Below are 19,690 nucleotides of genomic sequence, written 5' to 3'. Positions count from 1 at the left end.
TAAGGGGGGTATATAAACACCCGTGTAGTTTAAGTACTAAAGTAAGTTTTCGTGCCAAGTTCAGGGGGGGTTTTTATGTATTTTCTCTTTATTTTATTTAATCCATGGGTTGCTTATACACCACATGTAGTCTTATTTTATCCATAGGAAATGGAGGGATAACTAATCCAAGGTTTGTTAAACCTTGGATAAGACCCCTAAATAACAAAATTATCCCTTTATTCATTATCCTAATTTTCTTTTGTAATTTGATTATTTTTTTTTATTGAAATAATTATAAATGTTCTTTTTAATTCTCCAAATTTGTTTAGTGTAATATAATGATTTCACTAATATTTTTTTCTCTTTTTTTTTAATTCAATGTAGTTCGTCGATTAACCACTTGAACTAGTTTTTATATTAAGCTTTAGCTATTGAACAATATAAGTAGTCCTAAATCTATGTTAAGTTTAAGATACATTTGACCAACACCATACCATCAAGGATCTCCTTAGTGGTACATCATACCTCAAAATTAATTTTATATATATATATATATAACTTAACTAGTTAAATGAAATAGAAAATCCTACAAAACAAATATTGTCTGGTGATTATCTACCTTGACTCAATTACATGAAATAAACAATCTCATAATAACACAAGAGTATAATAGGAAAGAATTTTTTTGTAGAGTTTTAAATCAAACACAAAATTAAGTGGGAAGCAATGAACCAAACACTTGACAAAAAATAATCTATGCACTACTAATCTCTACATTACTAATCCCTGTGTTATCAATGTTTGTACCAAACGACCCCTTAGACTCTTAGCTAAGACAACTAGTTACTGCGGAAATTTTTTTTATCAAAATATTTTTCAAATTGATTGATTAGCGAAACACAAATTATTATTCTCCAAAATACTTTTTCAAAAATCACTTTTCAAAATAAGTATGAGTTAAAATATGTAATAATGGAAAGTTGATATTGATTGAAAAAACTCAATCATCATCATTGAAAATAAGCATGAGTGAAAAATGATATTTGGGGTACCTGCGTTTAAAAATAAATATAGATCAACAGTTGTTGAAAGTTCTTCAATGAACTCGCAAACTCATTGACGGTACAGCACGCAGGTGTCCCAGTCCATCAACAAATTTGTTTCAACCTTTTGAAATCCAAAAAGTCCATAGAAGTAGAGAAACAGGTACTAATAAATTAGCACAGAAGTACTGTTCCATATTTTCTTTTGACAAACAGAAGTAACTGTGATCTCCAGATCACTGCAAAAATCTGAACATTATCTAAAACACGAGATTTTGGTTATACTTTTACTAGGAACTAGTTTCATTTCATCATTCTAAAACTTAAAACAATTTCTCATTTAAACTGCTGATATCCATTCCAATAGACACTGTCTGCATCACCGAGGAAGCCTCTCTTCTCTAGCCTCGACGGCATCCACCTCTTCATTTGACAGGTGACTGACAATTGGTTCAAATGCATCACATTCACTCTTTCCCCTGAGAAGAGTCACATTTGAAATGAATGAAGTCCAAAACTGGATGTGCTGATGAGATACGATTGAATTGAAATACATATGGAAAAGAATCCTCATTTCGATTTGACATTCATTTTTTATTGAGTGAGAGAATATTAAGAAAAAGCAAGAGTGGTACCGTTGGATACTTCCATCAGGGTCGAATAGCTTCCCCAGGTCCAGTGCAGGCGAACCTACTTTACTGTCAAAAAGATAATTATGAGGAAAGAGATGTACCGAGGATAATGTGTATGTGATTTGATTGACCAAAGATCAACATAAACAGCATAGCTCAATGACACTAACCTGGCTGAGAGATGTTCCATTCCTCTGCGTCCTTTCTTATTTGTCCTGTTTTCTCTCACGGATGCAACACCTTGCTTTGCAATCTGAAAAGTTAAATGCCAAAAATAGTCAAAAGACCGTGAAGTGGCTGGCTTTCAACTATTAACACATAGTAGAAATCCAGGTAGAAACAAAATGAATGATATATTCTCACCTCATAAAGTTGTTCTCTAATTGCTATGGCAATTGCAGGCTACAAAAAAAGGAGTCAACTATCAAGAAGAAAGCATCCCCAGTTTTTTAAAATAAAAAGGATACTGAAAAATGACAGCCTCACATCAGATTGTTTAGGATGTAAGTAAAACACTGGGTATTAAAGAAAGTAACTACCCATGATTGTTTTGTAGGAGTAAAAAGTGAGAAAGTAACACAACTACAATTTAGTGCATTCCAAGAAGCTACACTACAGAAAAAATTGTCTCTTGATGGGATAATGTTGGGACAAAATCTCATTTGAGCCAAGTAAGAATCAGGCACTCACTATCTATTTTCATTGTTCAAATCTTTGACAACATTAGAAACCAATTGTTCAACTCTATGACAACATGAAATAATCAAAAGCTCTGCCCTCCCTCTCTATGGTTAACCCAATAATGAAAGTTTCTTAAGGGGACTGGAGCAGGCTACCACGAGACAAAAGATTCTTTATCTAATAAGATTCAATATGGAACTCTTATATGTCCAGAGTTTACTTATACATGAACATATATATAGATTTTTAACACATAAATACAAAGGCCTACAATATCGAGAGGTTTTAATATCCCTAATGCATGATTACCCTTTAAGACTATGTTGCTCTAACTCTTCAAAAATGTCGACGGGTGCATGTCGGATCCTCCAAAAATATTGTATTTTTGAAGGATCCGACACGGGTGTGGCAACATTTTTGGGGAGTCCAAGCAACTTATCTTTATGATTTTGCTATTTCAATTTACAGCCCAATATCTTTCTGCTGTAATTGTAATGAAAGCTCTTAATTGTATGTGTTTGTTTGTCCAATTCCAATCACGGGGCAGTTAAACTCTGACAATATAAAAAGTAAGTAAGTTCAAGGCAAATCGCTCAACATTGGCTTCTCACAGTTGTGTCAAGATAAGCAATCTTTTCCTAAGACCAGTACAATAAAAAAGAGACTGGGGGAAAGAAAGGATGAATATAGCAATTACAAGACAAGAACATTGTAAAAACATAACAATAGTAATTGTTTCCTGTGTGGAACACGATCTCTAGAGTACTCTTTTGAGCAAAGCCCAATATGTTGTCTATATTTTTAGGTTAAAGACCAATTATCCTACATTATTCATTACCTTCCCAATATCTTTTTGATAAGGTAAGATTTGATTGAGGAAAGGAACCATGATGGTACAACATTACAAAAAAACAGCATCTATCACCAACATTCAGCCACATATCTCCCATCTCCTTCTAAGAATTCCATGTATTGCTCCATATTTTACTTAATACTCCTTGTACACCATAAATACATATTTACAGGACATCTATTCTTAGTCCTGGATATATGTTGTCTTTCCCCTTCAAACCAGATCCTATTTCTTTCCAGTCATATTGTCCATAAAAAACAAAGAGGGATTGTTCTCCAAACAGATTGTATACTCTTATCATTTTTTTATGTTGCCATGTCATCAATATGCTCTTAAATTTTCTTCTCTAAAACCAAGTTACTAAATTCCTCATATTCTCATACTCTGTCAATGGTCTAAGAAAGTTGAAATTATTTGACAGCATATTTTATCAAATAAATTCAGCATTGAAGAAAACTAGGTCACTTTCTTGATTAAGGAACTGTGCATTTTGCTAGAATATCCCTTATGAGACTATAATGAGACCTAATGGAATATTAATTCTATGATTCCCCTTCACCAATCCTCCCCCATTTACAAATTACAGAAAGATCTTCCTAATTGTAGCAAAATAGGAGGGAGGTTAATTTTATCTGCACAAGTTGCAAATATTAAACCCAAAATATTCAGTTTCGCATCAGAGATGTGGAAGTATCATGGAATTTGAATGTTGAATCTTGAGAGCACAGGACTAAATTTTTGGACCCACAATTGTCTCTGGCTGGCTGATATACACTCTAGTTAACCCCAAAAAACAATCAAACAGAGATGGGAAGAAAAATAAGTATAGAAGGGCACCCCCTTTAACTTCATCACCCCATAACTTAGAAGTATATCAGTATGATGAACATCAAACTTACAACGAATATGCAATAACAAATGATAATTTTATGGGATGGAAACACAAACACTATTTTTATTCTCAACCAACAGAAAGGAAATAAATAGAGCTTACTCCAACTTCTGGGTCTTCAATTTTCATATCTTCACAAAATGTCCGTGCAAATTCTTCAGGATCACCCTCAAAATTGTTCATGTCCTGAAATTATTTTATTTCTCTTTATATTAGCAACAAATGAGGCAGAGTAATTGCTAATTTGATCACAGTTCTTACCAAAGCAAGATAGATGAGATTGAAGAATGAGATATCCAACAACTTACCCAGAAAAACTGGTCCTTTATAACTGTGTGATTTACTTGGAGATCAAGCTGGATGAGCCCGGAAAAGAAAGGGAAATAGATAAATACAAGTACCTAATTCAAATGATGAACCCTCGGCAGTTGAGACCACCAAAGTCAGTAAGATAGGTCTCTTTCACAGTAAAAAAATTTTTGGGATGAATAATCTTTCAACGTAATGTCATCAATATCAACAAAAACAAATGTGACAAACCTTGATAGGAACAACTTTCTCGCCAGTGTGCATATCTTGTCCTTCGTATGACCGAAATTCTATCAATTGTGACTACAAAATTGGAAAAGGAGAAACCAATAAGACTTAAGTTACAGGAAGCAACAGAAAAGAAAGCATGTACCCTAAGCAGTCTTTTTGCAACAGAGGTCGGCAAACACTATAGCAATACCAAGTTTTTATCCAGAAAAAGGAATAACAGACATAAAGATTTTATTTTTTTGAGAAAGGTAACTTGTATTATAAACAAAAGAATACATAAGGAGTATTCTAATAATACTTACATCCAAAAGTTGCAAAGGGAAAAGAACTCCTATGGAGGTCATAAGAACTCTAAAATACTAGGAATATCCTCTGCATCTTGAGGATATTCATGTTTACACCAAAAAAAAAAAAGAACCAGGCAATTCAGCTTCAAATTCTGCATAGAGCAGCTCTTGTTTTTAAAACATCTCTGGTTCCTCTCCATCCATACAGACCACCAAATGCAGACATAAAGGATTTTTTTAAAGATCAGTGAACATAAAACAACCAGAATACTTGTTGAGGTTTCTCCAAATTATACTATTCTGTAATAGACAAAAGACTTACGTTAACATCTTATGAACAGCCTTTTGGTCTTTTATCCAGATCTGCCTAGGGAGTTACGTCACTTAACTTGCACTCCAAGTACTTTGTCTTAGTCATGTTCAACCTGAACCCTTTAGACTGCGGAGTCTATCTCCAAACATCCGTCCTATCATTAACTTAGTCGTGTGTCTCATCAATCAATACTATATCATCTATAAATAACATATACCATGACACTTCACCCTGAATATGCCATGTCAGTTCATCTATCACCAAGGCAGATAATAACGGGCTAAGAGTTGATCCCTATGCAAACCATCTCGGCTCAAAAGTGTTCCGAGTCTCCTGCCATTGTCCCCACTCGAGTCTTGGCTCTATTGTACATGTTCTTAATCATCCAAACCAATTAAATAAACCGATTTTATTTGGGTTTGGTTTGGTTTTACATTTTTAAAAATTGATAATATTTGTTTTGGTTGTGTACTAAAAAACCCAAAGAAATAACCGAACCGACAACTTCTATATATATATATATATATATAAAATATTTTTTATGAACAATTTTAAATATCTTGAATATATATTAATCAAAATGTATTGATAATTTATTTATGAAAGCAAAATGGCAAAGATAGCTTCTCCCTAAGGGGGAAGACCTCAACTCATTACGCATATGTAACACCTCGCAAATTCTATGTTAAGGAAACCATTCGTCGTGAGCGTATCAAATTGAACTGGGATATCCTACTTGTACATGTGTGTTAAGGTTCATTCCTATGTGCGGGAAGTGTATCGAATGTGGTTTAGGATCATAAGGGACCTCTAACACCAAGTCAAGTTCAAAGTATTTTATCAGCTAAGTTTATTTTGCATGAGTTAATATAAGGGTTAATTTCAAACAACCATATCTTTCGGATTATAATGAGTTAGATGACCCATGACCTATCAAATTAAAAGTCTACTAGTGTTCTTTCCAACGTCACCGATCGTTTGTCAATCAGAGTCCAGAGTAAAAGGTTATGACCGATTTACTAGAGATGCTCCAACCTGGCTAACAAGTCCACTATCAAGTCCGCAACACAGAGAGGAAGCGGACCTCATTGTCCACTTGAGTAAAACTTCGTCTTCCAGCTCCGTGACACAGAGCCAACAAGGACCTAGGCCAAGATTCGCCGTTTCTTTTTTATTTTTAGGGGGTATTTTTGTCCTAAAAACCTTTGGGGAGTTATCCAAATGTCCCTAAGCGTGTAGGAAATCAGTTTTCATAATTAAACCCTCTCATTCAATCCTAAATTCCTATGCTCAAGAACTTCAAGAGAAACACTAAGGCCAGGGTTCATCTTCCAAGGTTCTTCATCAAATTTCATTAGTGAGATATGTAAAGTTATCTCCACGAGTAGGAACACCTTGTTCTTCCACATGAACTACATTTCTATGGTTTCAAACCCCACTTTCTTGAATTGTTCTTGAGTCTTCATGAAAGCTTGAGAACTCTCCATGAAAGTGTTTCAATTTCTTGATAACTCTTAATCCACGAGTTTTTCAAGATTTTCTCCATGAAATTATGAATAATTATGAAAGTAACGGTTTCTATCTTGACAACTAAGTCTAATGGTTTCTTAATGACTTTTTAATAGTTCTTAGTGGTTTCTTGATGTTTTCTCGATGAATTCTGGAAAATTATTATTTTATGAACCCTAGAATTATTAACTACGATTCTTTTTAGAAAGGTAACTTGAATTATGAACAAAGGAATACTTAGGAAGTATTTCAGTAATACTTGCCGCCAAAATACAAGGAAGAGAAAACTACTACTATATCACAAATTATCAAGAATACTAGGAATATCCCCTTCTTTTTGAGGATATTCATGTTTACAACAAAAAAAGAAAAGGACCAAACAGTTCATCTTCAATTTTTGCAGTGAGTAGCTCTTGTTTACAAAACATCTTTGGTTCCTTTCCATCCATATAGTCCACCAAATTCAGGCTGAGACAATCTTCCATCTCTCTGTATCCTAACTGATTTCCTTCTCTATTCCAACAAGCTAAAATTTATGCTCATTGGCATAGTCCAGCTTATGCCCCTTAAGTTAAAGAAAATCTTTCATAACTTCACAGTCTCTACAATATAGAAAGAGATGGTTTATTGTCTCAATTTCACATTCACAAAAAGAGCAACTAGGACAAATTTGAAAACCTTTTTTCATTAGATTGTCGTGGATGAGTGTAACCTATTTGGTAGAAGCCAAGTAAAACATGCTACCTTGAAAGGTATCTTGACTTTCAAGATCATCTTCCAAGGACAACTACCATCATGTGAGTTTGCTCTTTGTAACCTTCTGTAAGCTGAACCCACTATAAATCTTCCTTTCTTGTCAAGATTCCAAAATAAATTGTCCTCATTGGAATTTAGTTCGTTGTATTGTTCCAGAATATTGAATTTGCTATGCGGGGCGGGGAGGACTAATAATTTTGCGGGTTAAGCTAAACCCGCCCCGCCCCCGCTTCACACCGCCCCATTGCCATCCCTACGATTCTTTTTATACCCCTGGTGTAACAGCCCCTTCCGGTCGTTATGAGAAAACCATTGGTGAAAAAAATTGGACCAGAAAACTTTTGAAGTAGTAAGTTGAAAATTTTGGGCAAGGCCAGTCTCAGACAAAATCTGAGCAAGGTGAGGTCTAGGGCAATCCAAAAATAGATGAGGTAAAATGTCTAAACTTAAATTGGTTTTCTATTAGCTAAGATAATAAGGAGTCTGTAAGGCTTTTCGAAATCGAATTCGGATAAGCAGAACTCCCAATTTTTAACTTGGCGTGAAGAGGTCGGTTTAACTACGTCAGAATTTGAAGTGTGTTGCAAAATATACTATTTTGAGGTTCTATCCCGTGCAAGCCGCTATAGTGGGTTTTACGCCGCCATAGCGGAGGAAAAAAGTGGTCAATCTAGGCCGTTATAGCGGGATTGGGGGCTCAATTGGGCTGCTGTAACGGGGTCACTCATGAATTAATGTAGAAAAAGTCTTAAAAATCGCTCATTATTCTGATTTCATTTTTGGAGAAGAGAAAGTGTGACTTTGTGCAAATTTCAGCAGATTTTCATTATGAATTTTCGTAAAGGTGAGCAATCTGATCCACTACTTTTGTAATTCGATTCCTAGGCCTCAGAGAAGGTAATTGTGGTCCTAGGGGAGGGTTTGGATTCATCCTAAGGTGAGGAAATCTAGGTTTATGAGGATTTATTATTGTAAGACATTGGGTTTTCTATAACACATTTGTTTTTTATTTATTTACCATAAATTATTAATATAACCATGGAATTGGTCATATAGGTGAATTAATAGTGGAAAAACCCTAGTTTGGTTGGAATAATCATAAGGTTGGCCTAGGGTTTGGGATTTGGATATACTCTGAGAATATTTAGGTCATTTGTGATTTATGTTGTACTTGTGTTGTTATTTTAGACTGAGAACAAGCTAAAACTTCATAAATGGATCAAAGGTTCATGATTCGACTTCTGTAGTAACTGTTTGGTGCCAAAGTAGGCTAAGTTTTCTCAACCGAGTAGTTAGACCTATATTTACTTATATAGTTGGGAAGTGTTGCTAAGATTAAAAGTTATCAGTCATATCGCTTAGGGCATAGTAATCCTATTCTTATTTTATGCTCAAGGTATCCATGTTTCATGTGACATAACTTCATATAGAGGGCGAGACATGTTCAAATCTATATCATTCATGTTTTATGAACTCATGTTAGCTGACTAAGATACTCATACCCTACTAGTGCTTCATACTCAAATTTATCACACAAATCATGTCCATGATTCTTTTCCCAGAATGTTGTGAGACATTTCAATGAGAACGTTCGAGGTAGTAGCTTTCTTCCTATAATGATCCTTAGAAACTCCATGTCTCAATTTGTTGCCTTGTAGTTTGATGTGAATGTTCATGCTATGTATGCTCCAGTTGAGTTCCAAACTCTTAGTATGAACCAGTTATATCTATGTTAGTAGGCAAGTTCAAAAGTCAGACATATAGTAAGAGTCATTCTCTAATTTTAGATTCCATACCTATACTTTGTGTTTGAGTGTTTTAATCCATGTGTTAACTTTGCACCTTGTGTATTCCTTCAAATGTTAATGAAGGGTAAGAGTCATTCTCTAATTTTAGACTCCATACCTATACTTTGTGTTTGAGTGTTTTAATCCATGTGTTAAGTTTGCACCTTGTGTATTCCTTCAATTGTGTATTCCTTCAAATGTTACTGAACTTGATGGAGAGTTTAGCTCATCGCTTAAGTTGGTTACCCTAGCTTGACCATCATTCGAGGAAGAATGATCCTAAGAGAGAGAGAGATTGTAACACCCTCACAAATTCTATGCTAAGGATTCGAACCATTTGTCGTGAATGTATCAAATTAAACCATGTGATATCCTACTTGTACATGTGTGTTAAGGTTCATTCCTATGTATGGGAAGTGTATCAAATGTGGTTTAGGGTCATCAGGGACCTCTGACACCAAGTCAAGTTCAAAGCATTTCTATCGGCTAAGTTTTTCATATGAGTTAATATAAGGGTCAACTTGAAATGACAATATCTCTCAGATTATAAAGAGTTATGTGACCCATTAGACCATGCCCTATCATATTAAAGGTTTACGAGTCTTCTTTTCAACGCCACTAACCGTTCGCCAATCGGAGTCCGGAGTAAAAAGTTGTGGCTAATTTACTAGAGACACTCCAACCTGACTAACAAGTCTGTTATCAGGTCCGCATCATGGAAAGGAAGCGGACCTCACTATCCACTTGAGTAAAATTTTGTCTTCCAACTCCGTGACATGAGGCCAACGCAAACCTGGGCCAAAATTCGCCTTTTTATTGGGGGGGGGGGTATTTTTGTCCTAAAAACCTTTGGGGAGTTATCTAAATGTCCCTAAACGTGTAGGAAATCAGTTTTCATAATTAAACCCTCTCATTTAGTCCTAAATTCCTACACTCAAGAACATCAAGAAACACCAAGGCTAGGGTTCATCTTCCAAGGTTCTTCATTCAGTTTCATCACTATGGTATGTAAGGCTATCTCTACATGTGTGAACACCTTGTTCTTCCCTACGAACTGCGTTTCTATAGTAGGCAGATGTCTCACCCTCCCAAAGCCTCCTCTTTGTTGTGACAACTTAGGGACTTATATGTCTTTCTTTGGATTTGGCTTTGCAATTAAAACGAGAGATTACAAGGTTGTGAAGACTAAGGATGACCTATGCTCATGGTGATGGTGGGTACTTGGTGCCGCCTAAGGTTGAGATATATGCACTTAGTTTAAGAATTTGGAAGGAATTTGATGGTTTTATTCCATACATTGGTGTTGTGGAGTACTTCTGGCCACAAGTTGTGGTTTGTGGGTAACTCCACTGGACTGCATACAAAAGAACTAGGGAGGGAAGGGTGAACAACTGAATAATGGTGTTTGACCTGAATAAGGAAGTCAGCCGCCAGTTACTCACCAATTAGCTACAGATTTTTCATACGAATTAGCTCAAATGCGTTGGTACAGTCAAGCATTACATGGGCACTCAAGTAATGCTGTGAAAGTGAAGAATAGATTGCATCAAAATGCTACAAGAATTGAACTTGTAGACTTTCATTCAAGAAACACTAATAGATCAAAGTGAAACTGGATAAAAGCCTATATTCCCTCACAAAGTGTTGTGATAGGGTTTGTCCAATCTTAGAACAAAAAAAACAATCCCCCTCCCCAAACCAAATATTTATAATCGAAAAAAGGCCAATATGACATCAAGCTGATCATTACATCGTCACATTCAATTTAAGTTTAGGAATATGCATAATCAGATACAACAGTGGCCACTACCTTTCTTTTTGTTTCATTTTTTTTCTTGTACCAACAGTTATGGATGGCTATTTACTCACTGGAATGGTAGACTCACCCTCACTATCATGTTTTACAGATTTAAAGTTGGCTATGGAGACGAACCAGTAGCAGCCATTACTTCCAGCATTGGTGAGCCCCAGTTCTCCTTCTATGGATTAGAAGTGATTAGCAATGTAATTGAGGAGCCAGAAGTGGTCACATAGGAAATTTTGAGTGTCTATAAAGTACTTAATAGTACTACTAGAGTAAGAAGGAGATCAATTCGAATGCCTTTTCCAAAGAAGGAGAATGAGCCTATAATAAATGTTCCAGACTCTAAAAAAAGAATAGGTACAGTAACATAGATACGTTGAGAGTGATTAGAAGTGTAATTAAAGGAGAGAAGTGATCACATAGGGAATTTTGAGTGTCTATCAAGTATTCATAGCACTACTAGAGTAAGAAGGAGATCAATTCGAATGCCTTTTCCAAAGAAGGAGAATGAGCATATAATCAAAGTTCCAGACTCTAAAAAAAGAATAGGTACAGTAACATAGATACGTTGAGAGTGATTAGCAATGTAATTAATGGAGAGAAGTGATCACATAGGAAATTTTGAGTGTCTATCAAGTATTTCATAGCACTACCAGAGGAAGCAAGTAGATTGCTTCAATGCCCTCCCAGGCTTCCCAACGAATGAGGCTACGAGTATAAATCAAGGTTCCAGGGCTCTGACAATTTCAATCTGGCTTTTTATACAAAAATGTTTGGCCTACTGTGAAGCAGGCTTGCTAGGCTCTCAATCACTTTCATCAATTTTTGTTTAGGATTAATCCAACAACATTGATGCAGCTCAAATTATCAGTCCTTTCCAAAAATGCATGCATCATGATCTCAATATCGGAGTCCGGAGATTTTCCTTATTCTCTTTGTAAATCGGATCAAGATTAGCTTCTTCTACAGCAACTTACAAACATCTCAAAGGGAGGAATAAGATTTCCTGCCTCTAAAAGGAAATCCAAATAATTGAAAAAAAATAAAATCCTCCATATGACTTTGAAGTTACAGAAATAAGCAGTTTGAGTTTTTCTCCATACTTATATGCTCTCTGCCCTTGCGCACATTTGGTGAATTATCAAATGGCACCAGTTTGACAACAATGATAGATCTGTATATGTTGGTTCCCATCAAAATGGCAATGCCTTCCCAACAACGCAACATGTTTCCCTTCATGGACGTCATCACTAAAAGTCAGATTCCTTCATGTCTAGCAATAGAGGCTCTAGGTCTTTTCACAACTTTCAAGGTTCACGATGTTATGTATACAATGTGATGGATTTTAGATTTCGGATAAGAATATCAACTACAAAATATGATCTTTTTTATGACAATGTTGTCCAGGCGAGCTCGAGCGCGCCTTACTATTCCGTCGGTACCTATTACCTCACATCAGCACAGGTGCCAGTATCTCTATCGGCAAAAGCTTAGGCAGATAGAAAGAATCACCTAGGGTTCTCTCAATACAAGAAAATCTCTTTTTTTAAAAGCCTCTATGCAAGAGAATCTCTCAGGAAGGTGATGACATTATTTGGACTAGAAATTGCTTGTTGATACTTAAGAATGAAGAATTGAAGATTGTCAAAATTTGTGCATGTGGGGAGAGGAAGGAGAATCTTGATTTCAGCATGTATAAATAAAATTCTAAGAAGAAACGAAGAGCATTCCAGAACAGACACTATCAGTGATCTAAAAAAAAAGACAAAAGCTCAGGCCAGAGGCCACAAGACTTATAAGAAGGCTGGTTGATTTGAACCAGCAAGGACAAGAGTAGAAATCAAGTAACAACTCGCATTATAGATCTAACCACCACCACCACCACTCCCCACAGACCCCCCCCCCACACACACACACAAAAAAAAAATCCAATCGCCAATTATCCTATTAAGCAGGAAGAAAGATGACGGAATGATGCATATAACATGTTCCGATTTAAGACTTCTTATAAATTACCTGGATGGATTGAGCAATCTGAGTGACAAAAGCAGTAGGAAATTTCAAATCCTTCACAGTTCTCCTCGCAAACACCACCACTTCTGAGTCAGGATCTGTAATTAAGAAGTTCAAAGAGGGGCAGCAGCTTGGTCAGTTCAAGGTGATATTAAGTAAACTACAATTTTTCTTTCTCTAAAAGTGATCAACAGAACCATTCACTATATAGACAATATATCTATGGCTTTGTATACGAAGCATCACATCGGAAAAAGCAATTTAGTACAAAAGTTATCAAATATCAGAGTTTGCAGAGGTTTCAAGCTATCTTTTGCCAGAACATAAGCCCTATAACATTACTCTTGGTTTTACAAGATAGCACTCAGCAAAGGTCATCAGTTATAAAGCCATTTTCAAGGATCAAGCACCCTAGATCCAATTTTTAATTTTTAACACACCAGAGCATCCCTTAGGTTGCTAACTTTTCCTGTGAAGTCTTCAGAGCACTGTAAAGTCACCTGGAAATAGTTATTAGTGTCTAAAAATAAAAATAAAAAGCCATGGACCCGAATTCCATTGTTCGCCAACTATTTTCCAGATATTGCCTTCAATATCATAGCACCTCCCAAATGAAAAAGTCACTTGTTTTGTATCCCTTACCTGGAACTAGCGTGTTTACCCAACTTGTTCACAAAATTTGCTCATTAATTATTTCTTATCATTGTTATCAGAAACCAAATTTTTCATTTGGACAGTACAAGTGAGCTGTGGTATCATTCAGCATTTAGAATAAAAGATTTGAACCTTGATCGGGAACTAACTAAAAGCATCAAATAATGGTTGCAAGAAAACAGCTAACTGCTTAGTAGGGTACAATGCAGGAGCATGAAATCATTTCCTGTATTACATAAATGTTAAAAACCAAATAGATAAAAGCTTACCACTTGCGTTCCAAGTAAAAGCATCTTTAAATCTTTTACCATCAATTTCGATGTCGAGACGGATAGGTACAAGATTCTCGGTTGTTGGCCTGTAATATAGATATAACTTTTGTTAAACATTAGGAACAAATCATTTCTTATACCATCACATATATGTATGTATATTAAAATTGAAAGGAAGAGAAAGATGAACAAGACAGTTACAGTCTGAACTTCACTGGGTTCTTCAGTGAACCCGATGCCGAAGGGGGTTTCATCGTTGCTTCTTTCAATCTGAAAATAAAAACATAATCTGCAAGAAAGGAATCTGGCTAAGCTTTTCTTCTATACAACAACTGCAACTAATAAACTTAGATAATGTGATTACAACATTGAGATTGAGAATTAATATAGCAAATAGTAATGCATCTTAACTTGTTGTGAGCAAATTCACAGTTATTATTTTGACACTTCACATTGCGAAAAGGATTTAGGGCTTTCTGTCAACTGAATACAAGCATCAGATATAGAATACGATGTCGGCGGGAGGAAATCGCCGAGGAAGTCGCCGGAGAAAAACATAACGAAACTACCATTTGAAATTGGTTTTCCCGTTCTGAAATTTGGATGCCTTATTAAAATCACATATTTATAAACTGCGATTATTTAAATCTCGTAGTCTTAAATTAAATTAAATTAAAAATATATTTAATGTATCAAAATATACTTTTATTTTATATGCTTAAACATGCCGTCCAAAAAGTCAAAATTAAGGAGTTGATTGATAAAATAGAGATAGGTGCATGTTTTTTTAAACGGATAATCAAAAGAAAATGGATAAACAAATTGAAATGGAAAAGACATACTTTAAGTGATTCAGTATCTACATAATAAATAAGTTTTTTTCATTTTTAAGATGGGAGGGATTGTTTGGTAGTTAGTTTGAAGGTGAGTTATGCAAATTTTATTTTATTTTGCTACTTTTACCATGTTTGATGGCTAGTTAAGAGATAAATTGTTCATGTATAATACCTAATATACGTATAAATTATGAGGGAATTTATGTATTTATTTTATACAAAAGAGAATATGAAATAACTAATACATGAATAATAATTTTATACATCATTAATATCTATATAAAATAATACATAAATTTTCTTATAATTAATACTCTTAATTTTTGTGTAATGACCCAGAAGGTCATTTTTGGATTTTTCATAAAATTATCATTATACCACTCCCGATATTGACCCCGAGTCATTTCTGAATGGATTTTGAAATTGGTTTTGAGTTTTGAGTGAAAAGTTGTGAATTACGAAAAGTATAGAGTTTTGAAAGGCTAAGTTGTTAAAAAGTGGTTTTGGTGTCTTTTGGAGTTTCGAGCCTCGGAATAGAGTTTTGTCGATTCCATTAGTTCTAAAATGTGTAAATTGGTTTCAAGAGAGTTAATGGTTTCAGATTCGGAGTCTTTTCGTGGATTTGAGGTCCTAAGTTGAAAATTTGTGAAATTTTAGGCTTTGGTTTGACTTTGGTCTATATTCGGGGTTTGGATGCTCGGATCGGATTTTCAATAGTTTTGTTGGATTCAAGGGATGATTTTAGTCGTAGAAGAGGTCTTGGTTGAATTTTCAGAGGTCCTGAGCTTGATTTGGCTTTAAGTGTTACCAATGAAGGGTGTGATGAGGTTTGGGAAGAACGACACACTTAGCCCTAGATTCAACGACCCTTTTGAGATTTTGAGTCGAGTGGGAAAGATGGCTTATAAGTTTGTCTTACCACCTAGCTTGTCAGTTGTGCATCATGTGTTTCATATCTCCATGTTTCGAAAGTATGTGCCAGATAATTCTCATGTGCTTTCTCTTGATTCGGTTGTGTTGGATCCAGACTTGTCATTTGAGAAGGAGTTTATAACCATCTTGGATAGGTAGGTTCGAAAGCTTAGGACGAAGGAGATTGCTTCAGTGAAGGTGTAGTGGAAGCACCATTCAGTTGGTGAGGCAACTTGGGAGAAGAAGTCTGACATACGTGCCAGATATCCTCATCGTTTCGAGGCTTCAGGTACTTTCTTTTACTTTATGTTCGAGGACCAACATGGTTTTTAGTGATGAATAATGCAATGACCCGAAAGGTTATTTTTGGAATTTTTCTAAAATTATTATTTTATCTCTCTTGATATTGGCCTCGAGTCATTTTTGAATGGATTGTGGAATTGATTTTGAGTGAAAAGTTGTGAATTATGGAAATTTTAGAGTTTTGAAAGGCTAAGTTGTTAAGAAGTGATTTTGGTGTCTTTTGGATTTTCGAGTCTATGAATGGAATTCCTTCGATTCCATCAGTTCCGAAATGTGGAAATTGATTTATGGGAGTTGTAGGTTTCATATTTGGAGTGGATTTGAGGTTCTAAGTTGGAGATTTATAAAATTTTAACCTTTGGATTGACTTTGGTCAACATTCGGGATTCGAATGCTCGAATCAAATTTCCAACAACTTCGTTGGATTTAGGCATGATTTTAGGCATATGAGAGGTTTTGGTTGAATTTTCAGAGGTCCCAAGCTTGGTTTGACCTTTTTAGACGTTATGTTGTTCAATGTGGCTTTCACAAGTTTCTGATGAAAGAGACCTCAAATTCGTGTTTCGATAGTTCCATTGAGTCTGGAACATCAAGTTAATCAGGCAACATAATTGGTTTGTATAATGGGATTCCGAACGAATCCTGAGGGCCCTTTCAGAGATTGGAAAATATTTATGTCGGCTAATGATTTCTGGTGCCTGCAAACCTTGAATTCGCGAATGGTCTTCACTTTCGCGAGGGTTGCATTAGCAAAGATTAAATCACATTTGCAAAGGGTCAGGAGGTCTGATCCACTTCCGCGAAGGTCTTCTCACTTTCGCAACCTTCGCGTAAGCAAAAGCTTGCTCGCAAAAGCGAGACGAGACATTTTTCTGGGGTTCGCTTTTGTGAACCAAAGGTCGCGAACGAGATGTTCGGGAAAGTGAACCAGAGTTCACTTTTGCGAGACCTCAGAGTGTTCTTGGTCTGAAATTTTGAGGTTTTCCCCCATTTTTCATTCTTGAGCTTTGAGGACTCAGTTAAGGTGATTTTCAATGGGTTTTCAAGATAAATTATTTGGGTAACGAATTTTAACTCATCTTCACTGTTATTCCTTTATTATGGCAATATTTTATCACTTATATCACTATTTTGAACTCAAAACCTTGGGGTTTTTCAGGAATCAATTATATTGCTTTGATTATGTGTAATAAATATTTCAAAAAGCTGAACCAAATTTAATTGAGTGGAAAGCAGGAGGTTCTCAAGTTTGGAAGAAGTACTTTAAGCTAGGAATTTAATAAAACACCAAATGTGGTGGCAACCACTAAATGGATCTGCTCAATTCTTGTTTGACAATTGGACAGGTTTGGGAGTTTTTTATGATATCACACCAGAAGAAATTCTATGTGATGTATCAATACATAATGTAAGGGATTTGATAGAGGCTAGTAGATGGAATGTACACAGGCTAAACCTGATATTGCCTCAAAAGGTAGCGAATGACATAGTTAACAGATTACAATCACCCATTAACTCAAAAGATATGAACAAGCCTTGGTGAATGCTAGAATAAAATGAGTACTTTTTTGTTGTTAAGTATGTATCAGAGTATGTAAGGCATAAGGAGTAGCCTAATCCAATTTTAGAGAAGTTACCCTTGGCGAATGCTTGAATCAAATGGGTACTTTTTGTTAAGTCTGCATGGTAGTATGTAAGGTTTAAGGAGGAGCCTAATCCAATTTTGTAGAAGTTATGGGTAAAAAAACTACCTTTCAAAATTGCTTTCTTCACGTGGAGAGTGTGGAGATATAAGGTACCAGTGAATGATAAAATTAGGAGATGGGGATATAACTTGTCTTCTAAATGTTGGTGTTGTGGAAAGCATGATCAAGAGACAATGTCTCACCTTTTCTGGAACTCGCCTACATCTAACAGGAATTGCTCCTATGTTTCTTCTTTTGCATGTATAAATGTATAAGGAAGGCACCTAAGAGAAATCATCTTAACTTGGTGAAATTTTTCTATTAAAAAAGAGATGAGATCTTACTTCAGAGCAATTCCTAGTATATTATTATGGGAGATATGGAAAAGAAGAAATTATAGCAAACATAAAGGAAAACAAAACTCTACTCATACAGTAATATTTCAGGTTACTCAAAACTTGCTTAGATTACTAAAGGTTAAAAGACCGAACATGGAGTATCCAACAAAATGGACAGACATATTGAAAGCACTAGAAGAAGACATTCTGCAGGTGAAAGAAACAAAGGTACTAGGAGAACTACCACCTGGGAAATGGCTTAAGTGCAATACTAATGGCATATCCAGGGGCAATCTAGGAAGAAACTCATATGTCTTTTGTGTAAGAGATGAGGAGGGAGATGTGGTATATGTAAAAGCTAAAGAGATGAAGTAGGTAAAAACACAAAATCAGAAGCTAAGGCCATACTTGAAGCATGTAAATATATATAAGCACAACAAATTAAACATGATATCATACAATGAGATTCATTGTTTCTTGTGAATGTTATGACTTGTAAGTGGAAGACTCCTTGAAATATTACGATTTGAGTGCAAGAGACACAATAAATCATAGTAGAGAGAGAAATTAATATTACTCACATTCTAAGGGAAGCTAATAAAGTTACAGATTATTGAACTCATAAAGCTTTTATATGATGGAGCAATACAGATCAATAATTTCCAAGAATTGACATTAGAAGGGAAAATGCTGATAAATGGTGACACGCTATTGTGTCCATATAACAGAACAACAAGAAAGTGGTAGATGCAGATATAGTTTCAAGATTCAACAACAACAAGGAAATACAGTAAAACACATTAATGGTAGCACGAGACGAAGATCTAGCAAAATCAAGCTCAAAAGGGAAAGAATAGAAGCAAGAGAGGTGTACCTAATAATAAAGAACTCTTGGAGCTCAGCAATCACAATAGATGATAACGAAGGATAAATATATCTCAGGCAAAAAACGACAAAAGAAATAATGAGACAGAACATCATATGCAAGCAAGAAGAAGAAGAACAAGCAATATCCAGAGTGTCTTTACCTCAATCGGAACTAAAGAACAAGCAACAGTGGCAGAGATTGAGAGAAAAGCGGCAACAAAATTCTAGTGTTAGAATTAGGGTTTCCAGTTCTGATTAGTATTTATAGTGTTGTCTTTTTGGGTAGGACCCGATTGGATCTATTTTGGGCCTGGTCCGATTAGACCATGTGTAATAGGGGATTATTTTTTTCATTCAAATAAAAATGCCTACAAGGCAATATAATTTATTAAAGAAAAATGTTTTGAAATCAGGATTATGTCCATGTCTTGAGTTTCAAATATGTACATATTGAAATATTTGGTAATACAAAATTGCAGTTACAAAAAAAAAATATTGTGATTAAGATATGTGTTTATTTTCTTAAGGAAATAAGTTTGTTTGCTAGTAAAGAGAACTAATCTTGTCATTTTAATTATTTGAATAAGATACTAATAATATTTAATTAATTATTTTATATGCTATCCTGCATAAAATAATAAGAGAATCTCGCTCGACTTGTGCTAAGTATTGATTCTATGGAAAAAGATACTACATTTTGTTTGGATGGTTGTTACATATTGTTTCATAAT

The 19,690-nt window shown here is 35.2% G+C and overlaps 3 protein-coding genes across 4 annotated transcripts in view; 1 reads left to right on the top strand and 2 right to left on the bottom strand.

The window, feature by feature from the left end:
- LOC125809192 (uncharacterized) overlaps positions 1-19,690 on the bottom strand; it is a 511,850-nt gene that overhangs the window by 39,242 nt on the left and 452,918 nt on the right. The gene's annotated exons all lie outside the window — the stretch shown is intronic.
- The window catches only part of LOC125809132 (E3 ubiquitin-protein ligase BRE1-like 1), a 139,115-nt gene that overhangs the window by 59,724 nt on the left and 59,701 nt on the right, over positions 1-19,690 (top strand). The gene's annotated exons all lie outside the window — the stretch shown is intronic.
- On the bottom strand, positions 1,278-14,272 carry LOC125809444 (chromatin structure-remodeling complex protein BSH-like). Its single transcript, XM_049489079.1, has 10 exons — positions 14,220-14,272; positions 14,016-14,104; positions 13,096-13,190; positions 4,624-4,695; positions 4,392-4,439; positions 4,186-4,269; positions 2,021-2,059; positions 1,828-1,910; positions 1,661-1,723; positions 1,278-1,504 (listed from the first exon to the last, which is right to left on the bottom strand). Exons 1-10 carry the CDS (start codon positions 14,270-14,272, stop codon positions 1,405-1,407), a joined length of 726 nt encoding a protein of 241 aa, XP_049345036.1. The 3' UTR covers positions 1,278-1,404.

Source organism: Solanum verrucosum, unplaced genomic scaffold (genome assembly GCF_900185275.1).
Source record: "Solanum verrucosum unplaced genomic scaffold, falcon-dt-bn FXZP01000062.1, whole genome shotgun sequence".
In the NCBI taxonomy this organism is placed as follows: domain Eukaryota; kingdom Viridiplantae; phylum Streptophyta; class Magnoliopsida; order Solanales; family Solanaceae; genus Solanum; species Solanum verrucosum.
The sequence above is the reverse complement of the archived record's forward strand: the minus strand, read 5'-3'. Positions and strand labels throughout refer to the sequence as shown.

What these genes read in the sequence shown, in the direction of transcription:
- LOC125809444 (XM_049489079.1), bottom strand. Translation starts at nt 14,272, where the DNA reads ATGAAACCCCCTTCGGCATCGGGTTCACTGAAGAACCCAGTGAAGTTC. An exon ending in TTTTACTTGGAACGCAAGTG is followed by an intron (nt 13,191 to 14,015) that starts GTAAGCTTTTAT and finishes TCTTAATTACAG; the next exon opens with ATCCTGACTCAGAAGTGGTG. An exon ending in CCTGATGGAAGTATCCAACG is followed by an intron (nt 1,505 to 1,660) that starts GTACCACTCTTG and finishes GACTCTTCTCAG; the next exon opens with GGGAAAGAGTGAATGTGATG.